This window comes from Diplotaxodon limnothrissa, linkage group LG10 (genome assembly GCF_057381915.1).
Source record: "Diplotaxodon limnothrissa isolate DT_005_m linkage group LG10, D_limnothrissa_male_GT1.1, whole genome shotgun sequence".
Taxonomy (NCBI): domain Eukaryota; kingdom Metazoa; phylum Chordata; class Actinopteri; order Cichliformes; family Cichlidae; genus Diplotaxodon; species Diplotaxodon limnothrissa.
The window spans coordinates 36,248,601-36,266,007 of NC_140605.1; the positions used below are offsets into that span (position 1 = coordinate 36,248,601).

At 42.9% G+C, this 17,407-nt stretch overlaps 1 protein-coding gene across 1 annotated transcript in view; it reads right to left on the reverse strand.

Moving 5' to 3' along the window:
* Positions 1 to 15,471: 15,471 nt before the first annotated feature.
* Positions 15,472 to 17,407, reverse strand: part of LOC146624915 (arf-GAP with Rho-GAP domain, ANK repeat and PH domain-containing protein 1) — a 28,911-nt gene continuing 26,975 nt past the window's right edge. The window contains exons 27-28 of the mRNA XM_085364764.1: positions 15,665 to 15,806; positions 15,472 to 15,563 (exon numbers count right to left, since the gene is read on the reverse strand). Coding sequence (XP_085220890.1) covers positions 15,519 to 15,563; positions 15,665 to 15,806 — 187 coding nt within the window. The 3' untranslated portion in view covers positions 15,472 to 15,518. The remainder of the gene's footprint in view (positions 15,564 to 15,664; positions 15,807 to 17,407) is intronic.

Consider the following 17,407-nt stretch of genomic DNA (forward strand, 5'->3'; position numbering starts at 1 on the left):
CTGACCAACCAGTGAAGACACGACAAATTTAGTGGTAAAAAGATTCAAATTGTGACATGTGTTCTGCTGATTGATTAATACAAGTGATTACTGAGTGAAAGAAAAGTCCATTTTTGGGCTTTTAAACATGATCTTAAGAATTTTAACATGTACCTGTGTTGTCCTGTCAGCTTGGCGGGTCATGAGTGGATTATATGGTGAGAAAAAACAAAAAGAGGGGGAGAGAAGGCTGACACAGGGCCTGGTCCCGTTGTTTCTCCCCTCTCTGAATAACGCAGCCAAAATAACATCATTTTCCTGTTCGTTCGTTTTTGTTTTGTGTTTGTTTTGTTTTTTCTCTTTATGCTTGATTACAGGCTGCTTTGTCGGCCCGGAAAGCCGAGGCTGACCCTGGACTCCTGCTCTCCCCTCTACCATCGTTGCTCTCTCCTCTACCATCTTTGATGTGACCCTGACCAAATGCTACAGCAGCTGAACCCACAACAACAACCTGAAAATGTCAACACTGCTGCAGGAAAACGATCTCATGCAGCAGAGACGGAGAGCGTTAAATCCAAGGCCCGTTTCACTACACGGGGAGATTTCCAGACAGCTTCAGCTGACAGAGCTGTGACGGGCAGCAAAAAGGGCGTGCCAGAGACAGGAGGAGTAACTGAGGTCAGGAGGCACCTCGGAATGAACAAAAGCACCAGGAGAAAATAAGCTGAAGGCACAGGTGTTGGGGCTCGGCCAGGAGCTGACCTCTGAGAAGAGCCGAACAGCAAAGCTGTAGAAGGCCGTGGAGCAAAGCAAGGGAAACATCAATGGACTTCACTCTGACCTGTACGGAGAAGACTCTGAGGTTTCTGCCCTCGGTAAGAGCTCAAGGCATCAGAGCAGGAACTGAACATGGCTCAGGAGGAGCTGGCTGATAATCGAACCCATCAGGCTTGGAGTCCCAGACACAGGACTTGAAATCAAGCCGGAGCTTGCTGGAGCAGGAGGTCGCCAAACCTGATGAAAAGCTCCAACAGCATGAGCAAGCCCTGAAGGAGCTACAGAAGCAAAAGGGTCAAGTTAAGGAGGAGCGGAACAAGGAGAAGATGCAGGACGCTGGAGAAAAGCACTGCCTCAATTGGGGCCAGAACCAGTATGGACAGAACTTTGAGCAGCAGCACCAACGGATGCAAACGGACTGAAAAGGAGGAGGGCAGGACCCAGGGCACGCTTCAGGCCGTGGTTTACCCAGAACACCAGAACAGGAAAGTGATGAACACAAACACCCACAAACACACACATCTACATGCACTGACTCAGAGTGAAGAGAAACACACATATGAACACATGCACTCATTGATTGAGTGAGAAATGACACACACACACCTGAAAAAATCGAAATGCTGATTCAATTCACTGAGAAGTGATCCACACACACACGCTGATGCAATGAAGAATGCTTTACTAACAAATGCTGCACACAAACATCCAAATACGGAGTCGGGTACAACAACAAGAAGCCATTGATTGTTTATTGGTTAAATGCATTTCATGCCACACAGAGGGCATCTGTGTAGATTTAGGGGACAAGGTCACAACAGTGTGGTTGTGAAAACAATGTCTGTGCGTGATGTCTGTTTATGGCTTAAGGCCTCCACTGAATTGTTTACTGTGCTTCACACAGCAACGCATTTGTGTGCAACCAGTGTCCACTATTAAGTTAAGTCAATCCAACATGTTTTTGTCAGTGCAAAAAGGAGTTACGGTACCGGTATGCTTACACAATATTGTCCCGGGAGGGAGAAAAACTTTCTGGTGGAGCTTTGGTTGATTTTTGGGTTTTGTTTGACACTAGGTTGATTTTATCAGTGAGGTTTGGATTGTTTTCTTTCTCTGAGAGAGAAAAGGATGGTTTTATGCTTGGACATGTTTGCAATGGGCCCCAGTATCTGTTATTATATGAGTGTTTTATTGGCTACGTTTGTTTGTGCTTTTGTTACAGTGCACTGAGATAAGAACATCTGAGAGGTGTGATCCACCGGTGGTGATATTTTGGTATTTTGTGAGTTCCTGATTTAACAAATCAGCTCTTTAATCCAGGCCTGAGAGACTGAACTTTAAAGCGCTATGAAATATTCTTACTGAAAACAGTCGCAAAGTGTTTTTCTCCATGTTTATAATGGGCTTGGGAGAAATTCACTTATATGGGACACTGATCGAATGAGAAGTGCTGAGCCTAAAAGGATTGCAGCGAGTCAATCCAGTCAAAAAACAAGGAACTGTTTCCTTTAAAATGATGACGTCATCTTGCTGGTGATGGAGGCTCGAATAGGCTGCGCGTGAGACTCCATTATCAGCAACTTCTGGTACGAATGTGTGTGGATGTATGCATGTGACTGGACTGTGACGGACTGACGACTAAACGTTTTAACTGACTTGATACTGAGACAAAAACGGTGCCGACTTTAGGATTATTGAATGTCCACAACAATTCACCCAGCCTGTAGAAGAAGGGTGGAGGTTTTGTCTTGCTTTGTTTTGTTTGCAAGAACAGAAGAATGACAGAGACTAAAGAGCTGTAGCTTCACAGCAGTGTGAACTGCAGACTGAACCCTTTGGTTGCTAATTTTGAGTTACTGATGTTTACATTAAGAAAATTGTGTTTTAGTAGCTGTGTTTTAATTAAGGTATCACATTATATTGTTGGGAATATTAAATGCTAAAGTGAAGAAAAGGTTTGATTCCACTCATGACTGAACATGTTATTATTAACCATAGCGGGTCACTGTAAAGAGTCAATTAACTTTTATAGAGGTAAAAAAAATAAATAAAAAAAACCCTCTAACGAGGTCTATGAATAACAGGGGAATGATAGACAGCCACACTCAAAATGGAGATATGTAATGATAAACACTGGTCCCCGTCTTTTGGGTGCTTTCTTGAAATAGTCTGCAATTTAAAAGTAAGATAAAATAACAGGGGCTTGTGCTGAGGGGTGGTGCTGCACAAGAACAAGAGCAAAATAAAGTAAAATATTGTTTTTAGCTTTGAGAAGTTCAAATTAAAATGTACCATTACACTCAGAGGATCAATATGAAGTTCGATATATGCTAATTTTGAATGAAGTACATGACTGGTGACTGTTCTGTCCTGAGCTTTTGTTTTTACAGCACCTGCTTGACCACACCAACAGTTTCTCGCCACCGAAAAGGGGGTACTTGCAAAGAATAGAGAATGGGGAGGAACATCATCAAAACTGGGAAAGGTAAGCCCCAAAGGGGGTGATAACGCCATAACTTTCACTTATGGTCAAATTTTCAAAATTTGACCCCAAACTTGAAAAATTCTTCAAACATTTAGAGACAGAGTGGAAGTTTAGATAAGCATAATGTCACAAACCACATAAGGATGGAGCATTTGAATCGATAAGATGGTGAATTGATACGCAGCAAAATGTTGATCATGTTGATTATGTTTATTCCAGTGTGCAGAGCAAGGTTATTATTATTATTATTAAAGAAAACAAATGAAATAACGAAAACTAGAAGTGGAAAAACATTTGCGTTAACGGAAATAAAATTAAAACAAAAAGGAAAACTAACTAAAACTGTAATGAATGTTCACAAAACTAACTAAAATTGACTGGATTTATAGCAAAATGTGTTTAGTTTCATTGATGTGTGCGTGCCCTGCAATAGAAGTCAAGGCAGTACGTTAGTCGAGTCGTCTGTGTCGCTGCTCCGTCCACGCGCAGAAATCATGTCAGGAAAAGTCGGGAGAAAGCGCCAGAGTCCAATTTAGGATTACTTTGAATAGGACTGTTTTTTAGAGATAGCAAGAGTCTGGCAGTGGAAAGAGACACAATGTCCTCCTGAGACCCAGGGAGGAAGAAAATAGGAAAAAAAGAAAAGTATTTTCATTTTTTCTTTTTCTTTTTCTTTTTTCTTTCAGATAAATCAAGTGTTGGGACGGTAAAAAAAAAAAAACACACTACAAAAACAAAATTGTTTTTAACTAACTTTATTTAAATTTTACAACATGTGCACTACAGTGCACAAGGGGAGTTCATTGATCACGAATGTGAAACTAACAAAATTCAAGAGCTATTTAAGAAAATTAAATGCTCCACTGAAATTTTTGTAAGCAGGATATTAAAACTTATTTATATAACAATATCATAAAAATGTAGATCAGGGATCAACTTAGAAGTCACTGACACTTCACTAGCTGTAAGCCATTGGTTCAGGAACAAGTGATTGCACTGGGCTTTCTATTTCACAAAAGTCAATTCATTTATGATATCTGAGGAAGTACTGTGATTTTATTTGGAGACACACAGGAACATTTGGCACTTCCCACATCTCACATATGTTTTACTGTTGCACCCAACCATTCTACAACTGAAATGCCTTGGACTGTTAACCATTTCAGGCAAGTGGAGTGAACCATATTTTTCTGCACTCTCATCTGATTGGGGCTTCCTTTTCTTGATCTTTGGAGAGAACTCTTCATTACTGGTATTATTCACGTCTTGTTCACATGTTTGTCCCAGGTTTCTCAGCCAACAGGAGCTTGAACTCCAGATACTGGGAGTTCTTTTCACACATTGAGATCACTGATAACTTTTAGCAACGACGTGATCTTGTAGTAACAATCAGGTGTCATGGATTCAGCTATAAATGCGACTCTTATTTTTTACTTTACTGGAAATCATTTCTGCATTTTACCCATATTTTATTTTTAACTCAAAATAAAAAATTCCAGATTCTCCTACATGTTGGTTTCGGACCAGGTGGGACGACAGATTCCAGGTGGCCCTGTGTTTTTCTCCATTACATCTGCCACTGCAGATAATCTTTGTGTGGCTCCTCCTGGGTTCTCACCCTCTCCTATCTGGCTCACATGACTCTCATCTTCTGAAAAATCTATGTTTGAATCTCGCTCAATTATTCTGTTGAGAATTCTCTCCGCCTTTGTCAAAGAGTTGTCTACTAGGAAACAGTGAAATAAATATAAGTACAAAGTCCCAACGTGCACTAGAGTACACATTAATAAATTAGTCATTTCCTCTGTCAAACACAATAAGCCTAATTCTTAAAGACCCCTCAAATTATTTACTAGATGTTTATTTTTGAAAATTAATAAAAATCTGAGTTTAACAAAACATTTTAAATGTAAATATCAAGCGTACCTTTCTTTCTTCCATAAAATGTGCTTGTGGGCACGCCAGCCATTTTGAAAAGGTGGGAAAAACAATTGGCAAGGCCACACCCCCACACATGTGATATACATGTAAGGTTAAAGGTACTGTTGTCCTCTCTAAGAAACATCAGGACTTAGAGGAGTGGCAAGTAGAGTATGAGAGCTACAAGCAAAAACTAAATGTGTACTACAGTGCGCAAAAATGAAGTACTGGGTCATCAGGGGGTTATGAGGGACATTTATAAAATTAAAAATCCCACAAACCTTGAAGTGCACTTGAAAAGCTCACACAAGAAGGTTAACTTAGCTTATCTTGAAGAGCTCATCAGGGGGAGCACTCTCCCCCTCCTTGAAGAGCTCCCCCACTTAACCAGCATCCCCAGAAAACAGCTAACCCCAGATAAGGCAGCGTGATGCATCCCAAGACAACAGGACTGGGACATCTAAATAAATGTGTGAAACAATCGCCTTCAAAAAGTTATCAATTCACTTGAACCAAAATTAGGAGCACCCGGTGCTGCAAGAGCTAATAGTCTCAATACCCAAGGATAAGCAGAAGAGCATGACTGATATAATGGAACTGGGATTTGGTGACACTTAATTTTTGCAAAACACAACTAAAACTATAACTGGCGCTAATCAAAACTAAGCTGAAATTAAGGATTTTCAGAAAATAAAAACTAGACTAAACTAGCAAATGATTGGTAAAAACTGATTACAACTGGTAAAAAATTGAAAATCTGGAGTCGAAACTAAATAAAAATAAAACTAATGAAGATGGCAAAACGTTTAAAACCCTGGTGCAGAGATTGGCAAATCTGACCAGGAACGTTATAAAATGGATTGTCGGAACAGTCAGCGTTAAAGTCAATTTGACAGTCCAGACTAAGATGGCGTTGAACATCTTCAGGGCGGAAAAGGGTTGGTGTGACCAAGGTGTGGTTTGGCTTGTTGTATGTATATTTTGAGATCATATGGCTCTGGAGGGACCAGTTACCAGGGCATGGAAGGAGGACAGACTCATTGACTGAGGAGAAGGAATTTTCTGGGATTGGAGATCCTCTGGGTGAGTGGTTGATTAAAAGCATGCATAAAATAAAAGTTATCTGTTGTTATTGATTGGTAATAGATTGATAATTGGCCACATTTACAGCTGTATTGACTTGTTGTGGACTTCAGGTTTAAGCACTCTAATCAACAGGTTGAAAATAGTGACATTAAAGGAAGAGTATGCAGCGCCACCCTGTCAGACGCCAGTGACGGTGGGGCTCACTGATGAATCAGGTGAATCATGGCTGATTCATGACTAAGATCCCCTGCTGTGGTCAGTGAGGGGAAAACAGGGGCAAATAAAATTTAAAAGAGGCATTTATAAACGTTTATGTGTCAAGTTAAACGGGATAAAAGGGGGTGTTCTCACTCTTATTTTAGCATCAGCATTATTATTGCATCAGAATCATATAACAAGCATTGCATTAAACATTTATTGAAGCTTTTGACATTGTACTAACATCTGTGTTCCAGTGATTATTATAACCGCAGGTTAATCTTCTATTCTTAATCGTATATTCACAGGTGTCAGGATAATCATACGATCTTCTATTGCAGGTGTAACCATGATCATTTTCAGACATACTGCAGTTTGTTGCTCATTATAGAGTTGTGCTCAAGTTAATGAGGGTTAAAAGCTACAGTAAACGTGATGTTTGGCTGATCTATGGTGTGGAGTGACTTCGAGCATAGAAGGCCGCACGCGCTTACATAACACTGATATCATGTTATTCTTTGTGATTTTTATTCAATTATGTCTTTAGTTTTAAGTAGTGGTAGTTAATTAAACGATATTCATTTAAGATCATATTCTTGAGTCAGAGCATCACACGCAGATCAACTTAACAACCTGGGAGACCTTGTAGCTGCAATATTGTGTCTCCATAAGGGACAGTAGGTGGAAGCAAACACATGATTTTTGGGGGGCAAATGTGAGGATTAAAAATGGCTAATTTGTTTTTGATGTCTTTTCTTAATATGAGCGGTTTTAGTAATTTTCAAACACACCTTGCAAATGTGCTTATAATGAGTTGGCACTCGGCCTTTTGAAGGTCATAAGCTTCGTTCGGCGTGATGGTCCGGACTGATAAAGTGTAGGAAATGCCTTGAGTGCAGAGGGCTAAATGCAAACACGCTTACACACACATAGGATATGATTAGAATAAGTCCCTGGGACATTCTGAATATTCTAAACCAATTCTGAAACACTAGAAGGTCAGTAGATAACAACATTAGATTATTAGGGTTAGGAGGAGAGGTGTTTTGGTTTTCTGTCTCTTACAGAGAAAGGAACAGACACCAGACGAGGTCACAGAGATACGAGGATCCTTCGCAGCAGAGACAGACACAGTGACTGCCGAGACACCAACTGGGTCCAAGTGTCATGGCGTTTGGGCTCCAGCTAGTCACCTCAAAAGGATGGATCCCATAAACACAGCAATAACCATGAAGGGGTTGGCGGAAATCCAGGAACACCAGACCAACGAGGTTCGAGAGGCTCTTGGGCAAAAGGGGGACGCGTTCCTGTTCCTTTTTCTGGAGGATACACAGGAGACACAGGACCCGAGGATACACAGATCGTTGTTTGAAATCAGGGCAGAATAATCCCCTGATCTGTGTCACGACTGAAGGGTTGTCTAACCCCTGAGGTTGAAGAAAGAAGAGCAGAGGATCACCCAACTGGATGACACTGGTGGCTGCAGCAATAAAATAAAGGCTAAAAGCTCCTTGGACAGAGGTTCTAGTCTGAGTACGTCTGAAGGGTATAAGGTAGCACCAAAATAAAGCTGTGGGAGAACTGGGGAGTGTCATCTGTACCTGCTATTGTTGGAATAATAGTTTTTCTTACATCTGAACTGCGCAAACACAGAGGTCATCTCACATGTGGTTCGCCCATCAGGGGGACAAAGGACCTCAGGAGTGAGAAGAGAGGAACCCGGCCACACTGGATTATAGGGTGTAGGTGAGCTCTTTAGAATAAAGAGCTCATCAGGGGGAGTGTTAGATTATAATATTATTTTATGCCATGTTATGCCCCTAATTAAAGATTGTGAATTATTGGTAGATTTAGTTTGCATTATTCTCCTGAATTAGAAGAAGCTGATAACTATTGCATTAGTTAAACTGATTTGCATTACATTAGACTCCTGATTTATTGTGGATGAATGATATTGTTTTATGATGTTATAAGAAATACTGTTTGCAGAAAGTCATCACCTTATTTGTCTGATTAGAAGAGAACATGCTGGAGTTTTCTGCCCCATCTCAGCAGGAGCAGATAAACGGGGAGCCAAGGTCGTAGCTTAGGCGCCGTGTGAGAGAAAAGCATGTGAATGTTTAGGCTTTTATGATAAGGTGGAGGCACCAGAGGCTATAAGAGTTTGATCAATGCTCCACCATTTTGAGATCTGAGGCTGTCTGCATACAGTGTCCATCTCCCACGCGTGTGATCATTAAAATCATCGTTTGACTTAACCCGGCCGGACCAGTGTTGTTATTGTGGTTTTTTCTCTTGTCTCCATCCCCAATCCACACACACACACATATACATACATATATATATATACATATATACAGTGCACACAACTCAAACAGGTGTAGTGCCACATATATTAGATAGGTCCTTGTTTGCCTGTTATTTATGACATCATTATCCATTTCCGAGTCCAAATGATCCTTCAGTTTTCCAAATCAAACAAAAACTGGGAGTCAGAAGCATCCAGACCGTTTCAGCTACAGTAAAACGATCAGTGTGGACGTGTCACAGTTTCCTCAAGTCAGCCAACCAGCTCGCTTCCTGTTTATCTGTCAGAATCCGCCCAGTAAACCTGTTCCCCTGGAGACCAACTATAAACATCTTATGTTCACGTCATCTACAGCCACTCAAACCAACCACCGCAAAATAGCAACTTTAATTACCGTCCAGAAAGCAGTGATTCATTTCATTCTGATTATTTATTGATTAAAAATATTTTTTGTGCTTTTTTACATCTTTTAATCAGCTTTTCTTTATTTAACAGTTTTCTGTATAGAAGAGGAACTATCTGACTTCTGTGGGAGTCTCGTTCTCGGATAGCGTGCAACAACTCAACATTAAATACCAACAGCAACCTCAACTTCCTGTTTAACACATGGATGCAGCTACAGCTGTTCTTACCTGAGAGTTCAGCCTCAGGTCAGGACCGCTTACGAAACCTGAAGGTAGCGCTGCATAAGACATGTAAAAACATGACAGCAACTTTTAACTAATATAAAAATAAAACTTTAACGTGGCCCGCGATCAAAAATGACTGATCAGTAGAATATGAACTTTAATGGACTGAAATTGAAAGAGTAGACTGACAGAGATTCATAAGCACTGACTTGGAAAACATCAAAGCTGCAGCAGATATGACCATGTAGATGTTGCATTCACAAGAAAGATAAAAATGATTGGAGTCATTTTCCAAATTATTAGAAAAGCCAAAATCAGTGACCTGCGCAGGAGACTAAAAATCAATGTGATAAAGTTTTACTTACAGGAATCTCAACCCTGAGCTCAAAGACTGCAATCCTTGCAGAGAGTCAAATCTTCTTCATGTGCCGAGTTCTTCCGCCGGTGCTCATGTACAGCAGGCTGCAGAGGGCAGGGGGAGAACAGGGGGAGGGCCGGGGGAGGGCCTCCAGTCCGTTGTGTTAACTCACATTATTCCCACGTGATTTACAGGAAACTGAGCCAAGGCTATACTGGGCTCATGAGCTATGGATAAACTGTGGGGGAAATAAACAGCTCTGTTATCAACTCTGAGGACATGGTGATTAAGCCTTATCTGAACATGAAACCTGCTCCTCAGACATGAGTCCTGCAGCTAAACTGTCTCTGACAGAAGACAAAGAGCAAGACTCGTCGGGGCTGGCGCTGCGGTCTGAAGGCCTGTGATACAGCTGACATTATGTAACCTGCATACATTAGTCAGACACACTGCATACAGTTCACAGGGTCAACGTCACTCAGATAACACGGGTTTATATATACTGTAATGGCCCTGGTTTACCTGACACAGCCCTCTGCCCAGCGTTCCTGCTCAGTCGTGGACCCTGAGTTTAAACACCAGGCAGGAGGAGAGCACGCTCTCCACTGAGGAGGGGAGAAGGTCAGCAGCAGCTCCTGGTCCAGGTTCTTCTTCCTCAGGACACGGAGGAGGTGCAGCTGCTGCTGGCCTTCTTTACCAGGGTGATGGTGGTGTGGGTCCAGGTGAGGTTGGTGGAGTATTTGGAAAATGGGAAATGCTGCTCTGGCTAAACTACTATTTGTGTTGAGACATGGCAAATAAACATATATATGAGCTAATGTAAATACTATATCTGTCATGAATCGCTGTGTGGCAGGCAGGAGTTGGACCCAAAATGCAGGCACGAGGTTTAAACACAAAGAACTCAGCTTTATTCGCTGGCAGGAGAAAGTCATACGAAGCAAACTAAACTGGAAACTCACAAACTAAACCCACAGAGAGACACAGGGAGACCCACACAGCATGAGGGACGACGCGACACTGACTCAGAGAAACGCAGGGTTTAAATACACTGGGAAGTAACAAGGGGAATGAGACACAGGAGGGCACAGCTGGGAGAAATCAGGACTGACGAGACAAGCAAAGCAGGACACATTCTCATAGGACACGGACCTTCAAAGTAAAACAGGAAGGATCACACAGAGACGCGAACTTGACACAGTGGAGACAGCAACTAAGAAACACAGAGACATAAACCATAAGGCAGAGGTCTAAGAACCGAAAGACACAGACGGGAACTCAAACATGCAGCGGCTTGCAAAAGTATTGGGCCCCCTTGAACTTTCCCACATTTTGTCACATTACAGCCACAAACATGAATCAGTTTTATTGGACTTCCAGGTGAAAGACCAACACAAAGTGGTGCACACGTGAGAAGTGGAACGAAAATCATACATGACTCCAAACTTGTTTGACAAATAAATAACTGCAAAGTGGGGTGTGGTAATTATTCAGCCCTGAGTCAATACTTTGTAGAACCAGCTTTTGCTGCAGTTCCAGCTGCCAGTCTTTTAGGGTCTGTCTCTACCAGCTTTGCACATCTACAGACTGAAATCTTTGCCCATTCTTCTTTGAAACAGCTCCAGCTCAGTCAGATTAGATGGGCAGCGTTTGTGAACAGCAGTTTCAGATCTTGCCACAGATACTCAAGTTCAAATTTTATTTTATTCGCCACATGCAGTGGAATGAACCCGCCCCCCGACCTTACACACACAGACGTCACATGGGGATACAAGTCAGAGAACGGTTGCATTACAGAAAAACACTGAAATGTACACTACAATGGGAAAGTACAAGAGGAAAAAAGAGACCTCTGGTCATGCTGGGCTACAGGAGGACAGCATGAGAACAGGAAACAAAAAAACTCCTCTGCACAGGAAGCACATAAACGTCCACAGCACAACATTATAGAGCACGTGACCAGCAACAGGGTTGGGTAGGGGATGAGGAGTAATCCCAGGCACCACAGCAGCCATCCTGCCACTGCGCCGACTCACCAGCGCGGGCCCAGACCCGCCTCGTGTTCCCAGGAGGCAACAAGCATCGAAGGCGTTGGAAGGGGAGGGGGGATGTGTGAGTGCTTATCAGTGTAAATGTATGTGTGTGCATGTCCATAGTTCAGCTGAGACAGTGTCCTTCACCCTATCAGGCTAAGTAAACAGTCTACCAGCCAACCCAGGTGTCCTTGCATGGGATGGGAAGAATAGTCATCACACAGTCGTTATCAGGGAGTTTTGTTCGGCTCCAGCCTTGAGCCCGTGCAGCCAGCGCCGTGGTGTCATGTTGATGTTGATTCTCGATTGGATTTAGATCTGGACTTTGACTGGGCCGTTCTAACACATGGATATGTTTTGTTTTAAACCATCCCATTGTTGCCCTGGCTTTATGTTTAGGGTCGTTGTCCTGCTGGAAGCTGAACCTCCGCCCCAGTCTCAAGTCTTTTGCAGACTCCAAGAGGTTTTCTTCCAAGACTGCCCTGTATTTGGCTCCATCCATCTTCCCATCAACTCTGACCAGCTTCCCCGTCCCTGCTGAAGAGAAGCCCCCCCAGAGCATGATGCTGCCACCACCATATCTGACAGTGGGGATGGTGTGTTCAGAGTGATGTGCAGTGTTAGTTTTCCACACATAGTGTTTGCATTTTGGTCTCATCTGACCAGAGCAGCTTCTTCCACATGTTTGCTGTGTCCCCACATGGCTTGTGGCAAACTGCAAACAGGACTTCTTATGGTTTCCTGTTAACAATGGCTTTCTTCTTGCCGCTCTTCCATAAAGGCCAACTTTGTGCAGTGCACGACTAATAGTTGTCCTGTGGACAGATTCCCCCACCTGAGCTGTAGATCTCTGCAGCTCGTCCAGAGTCACCATGGGCCTCTTGGCTGCATTTCTGATCAGCTCCTTGTTCGGCCTGTGAGTTTAGGTGGACGGCCTCGTCTTGGCAGGTTTACAGTTGTGCCATACTCCTTCCATTTCTGAATGATGGCTTGAACAGTGCTCCGTGGGATCTTCAAGGCTTGTGAAATCTTTGTGTAGCCTAAGCCTGCTTTAAATGTCTCAGTAACTTTATCCCTGACATGTCTGGTGTGTTCTTTGGACTTCATGGTGTTGTTGCTCCCAATATTCTCTCAGACAACCTCTGAGGCCGTCACAGAGCAGCTGTATTGGTACTGACATTAGATCACACGCAGGTGCACTCTATTTAGTCATTAGCACTCATCAGGCAACGTCTATGTGCAACTGACTGCACTCAGACCTAAGGGGCTGAATAATTACGCACACCCCACTTTGCAGTTATTTATTTGTAAAAAATGTTTGGAATCATGTATGATTCTCGTTCCACTTCTCACGTGTGCACCACTTTGTGTTGGTCTTTCACCTGGAAGTCCAATAAAACTGATTCATGTTTGTGGCTGTAATGTGACAAAATGTGGGAAAGTTCAAGGGGGCCGAATACTTTTGCATCTACTGTAGTTTGTCGGTTTAACAGTTTCTGCCTGTCACTGTTCCCCGTCTGTTTTCTTCCCTGGTTCTTCCTGACCTTGTACTTTGTCCTCACGTTCCCTCTTTCCTCTCTCCCTCTTTGGACTGACAATCATACACAAATAGGTTGTATTCAATTAAATGAAAAAATGACATTAATATGAAAAAAACCTATTAAGGGCTGGGCCATATCGTACCATTCACAGTAATTTAGTTTCAGGTTGGCCATTCTTGTATTTTGCTCGTTTGTGTTGTTGTGTTTGCACATCTCTGTTGCTTGTGGGGCTCGCACACAAGAATTTCACTCGCATGTGCTGTGCCAGTGTGCCTGCACATGTGATGTGACAATAAAAATGATTTGATTTGATTTGATTTGAATACCAGTATAACGTTGGGCAACGATAAGAAAGTAAAATATGTCGATAGAATATGGGTAAAACGCATATGCCAGTGCCTTTGTTTTCATACACACATGGTAGAAAAAGCAGATCGTTGAATGAAACGGATGAACCTGAACTGGTTTGTAAAGATCCTGCAGCTTCAGTGGTGTGGAACTGGTTTAGCTTTCGTCTGTCAGATACACAACAAAGCACTGATTTTTGTAGAACACATGGAAGCGGGCCAAATAACCTGGGCCTGCACGGCGTCAATGCATTATTGATTTTACTACAGAGCAGGACGGATTGTAGGGCAGCAAACATCGTCAGAAAAGACGTTTCCCACACTGCAGGTTACCTGGTGTAATGTTTTCAGCTAAAGAGAAACACGGCCTGACTCCTACCAACTGTATAAAGAGTAACTGAAGGTTAAATGCAGCCAACATGTCCTGTTTTAAGCCACCATCGCTCTGGCAGAAAGGGCGCCAGAGCAGGGGACAGGCGAGCTGGAACAAACCATTTTTTGGAGGGGGGGTATCTATACTTTTGTTGTTAAAATGTCACGTCTCAACCAAGTTTATTTTTAGTAGTGTTTCACACAAACAGCAAATACTGTCAAAAAAGTAAGAAATCTTTGGAGTGCTTTGATTGTGGGTTAAAAACGCTCCTGCTGTCCATCATCCTCACAGGGTCCAAGCATGCTTTTTTTTTTTTTAATTCTTACCCCGCCCTCCCTTTCAATGGCTCTGCACCCCCACTGGGGGTCGCGCTCCCCACTTTGTGAACCACTGTGTTAGTGTACAGGATGTGCATGACCACCCTACAGTGCTGCGTTACTGGAGGGGAGGGGGGTAGAAATGCACTAAACACAAAGTCGAGTTCCAGTTGACCCGGGTTTCTGGCCTCATATTACACACGGACACTGTGACGGTGTATTCACAAACTGCATGTCCTCGTCGCTTTCACTGTTTCCAGGATCGTCACGCTGGTTTCTAACAAGCATCAAACATTAAACCCAGGCTGCATGTTTCACTGTGGTTAGACTGTGTGCCTCTCACCATCACAGGGCTTCGTTCTTCCTGCAGATGACATTTACACTGAACAGCGTAGGGACCTGATCCAGGAGTTTCCTTTACAGCTGATCAGAGGTGGACCAATCAGGTCTGAGTATGTTTACCCTGAGCTGATGCTCACATAGCAGGATTCACTGCTAGTGATGGTCAGCCTCATGAAGCTTTTTCCATCCAGATGGTTCACAAAGGTTCATTGTGTGACGCTTCGTGTGCACACAACCCGCCTGCTGGTCAAAGCTTTCATTGCATTGTCATAGTGCACCTCTCTGCATGTAGTCATGAGTTATTACGCATTTCTGGCTCTCTCCTCACCCGTCGCCTGGTGACGCTGGAAGTTTCTTCCTGTTAAAGAGTTTTTCCTTCCGACTGTCACAAGTGCTTGCTCATGGGGGGGTCTGTTTGTTGGGGGTTCTCTGTCATAATGTAGGGTCTTTGAACGGGAATGGTCAATTATTTAAATTCAATGAAGTCGATCTATTATTATTTAATTACAAAATAAAACAAGAATTTAATGCAGATTTTATTAAATGTTCAGTTTCAGTTTTATTTGCAGATTTAAAGATAACATGCTCATCTTACACAGTGGTACACCCCGCTCAGCTGCAGAGCCTCACATTAACATTCATTTAACAACCACCGTAAAGAGCAGCCAGCAGGGGGAGCCAACAGTAATCATTCTCTCTGATAGCCGTAGTTCAACTGACAGGAAACAGGAAGTAGACAGTGATTGGTCAGTGATTTCAATAACAACAGTTTCCTCAACATCCCAAAAGATTCACAGTAAGCTAAAAGAAACGGGCTGATCTTCATCAGAAGACAGTGGTCTGCTCCTGCCTCTGAGCCGAGTCTGGGGTCTGCACACAAACGTCACATCAGTCAGGCTTTCTCTGGGTTAGCTGGATCAGCTGAGCCCAAACTCGTCGTAGAAACAGGAAACAGGAAGCAGCAAACTTACGAGGAAGAGCAGGGTGTGGTGGATGATGAACTCTCTAGTGAGGGTGATCAAGTCCTGGTTCATGGCCTGGAAGAGGGACGGGACCAGGACCACAGCCAGGTTATGGGCCGACATCTTGTTCACCTGAGAGAACACCTGAACCCTGAGGGAGAGAGGGAGGAGTCAGTGAGCAGGTGATGTTCTGTGTGCTGGTTTCATTCACTGTGTTCATGATCAGACTAAATAAATCATATTAACAGGTTCCATCAGCGTTCGATTCAAACTCAGGTGACTCCAGCCCTCCTACCTGCACGTCAGTGCAGTAGAGCTGGGCGATAGAACGATACGATATGTAAAATAACGTTTTCTCGGTAGAAAAGTTAAACTATTGTGATAGGCCTCACCGCTCTTGTCCTCTTAAAAAAAGAAAAAGAACAGCCAATCCAAATTAAGTAGCGCAGAGCCGAACCAATCACAGCCGCAGCGTCACGTGACTTGTTACGTACAGCACAAGTGCCAAGCCGCACACGTGTATTTGTTTGGGAAGCAGCCAGCCGCCGTGCCACCCGGGTAATGGAGGAAATGAGCGTGCCGACTAGAGAAAGATCAACCGAGAGCGTGACCGAAGGTTACCGAAGAGAAAACAGATGATGGTTCCAATGCCGGAGAGATTGTGGAACGGAAGAGCCATAGAAGTCCCGTAGTGTGAAGGTATTTCAGCTATTTCAAGTCAAACAGAGTAGCCGCACTGTAAATGTGCTGAAAGCAAGTCTGGAAATACAATAAGCCAGTGCAGCTCAGTCTCTGACTGGAAGCGCTAATTCGTCATTCGGCTTTTGTCAGACTAAAGTAACTGTTACAACTGTTTGAAAAGCTCAGCTATACAACAAGGAGAGATTGAGAATTTCCTTTTAGTTCTCAGTTTATTTGATATTGACAAAAGTTAGTCAGTTTTGTCTGTTCTTCTGTAAAACAAACTAAGATTTATTTTTAGAATTAATATTTTGTTTCTAAGTGGAATTGACAATTTAGTCTGTTTCGTTTGTTCTGTTTTGAAACTTAAACGCTTTAGCGGCTGCCTTTTGTGTAGTTTGCAATATTTGCCTTTATTTATCTGAAAAAGTCTCATGTTCCTTAAGTACATCTACCCTGTTGAACTTATTATGGGAAATAAATATTTAAATCAAAACAAGCTGCTGATTATTTCACATTTTACTTGTGAGCAACGGCACATTTAAATCTTACAAATATAGTTATTTGGCTGATATCGTGATAGATATCGTTATCGCCTGAAATGAAAAAAACATATCGTGATATGAAGAAATCTTATATCGCCCAGCTCTACAGTCCAGGTAATGACATTAAAGAGCAAACATGAAGCATTTACCACTGTGACTCTGATAAACGGGGGGTGAAGTGTTAGTCTGAGAGATTCTCCTAGTGGGACGTGAGTGTGATCAGGTGACACTGTCAGGTGATCTCAGGTGAGACAGAGGCAAACACGAGCTCTGAAACTACGTCTTACACCCCCTGCTGCCAGACTCAGGAACTGTAAGTAGCGAGGGGGCGGGGCTGACTGAGAAACTGACTGACTGAGTCGTTGTCCAATGAACTTCCACTTCGTGTTCCTCTGTGACTCCAACGAGTCCAAAATGTTCAAAATGAACTTTTTACTTTATTCAGTTAGACAGGAAACAGTTTAAACTGGGCAGGTCGACGCCCCCTGCTGGACATTAGAGAGGGTGCAGCGTCAGTGTTCCTGCC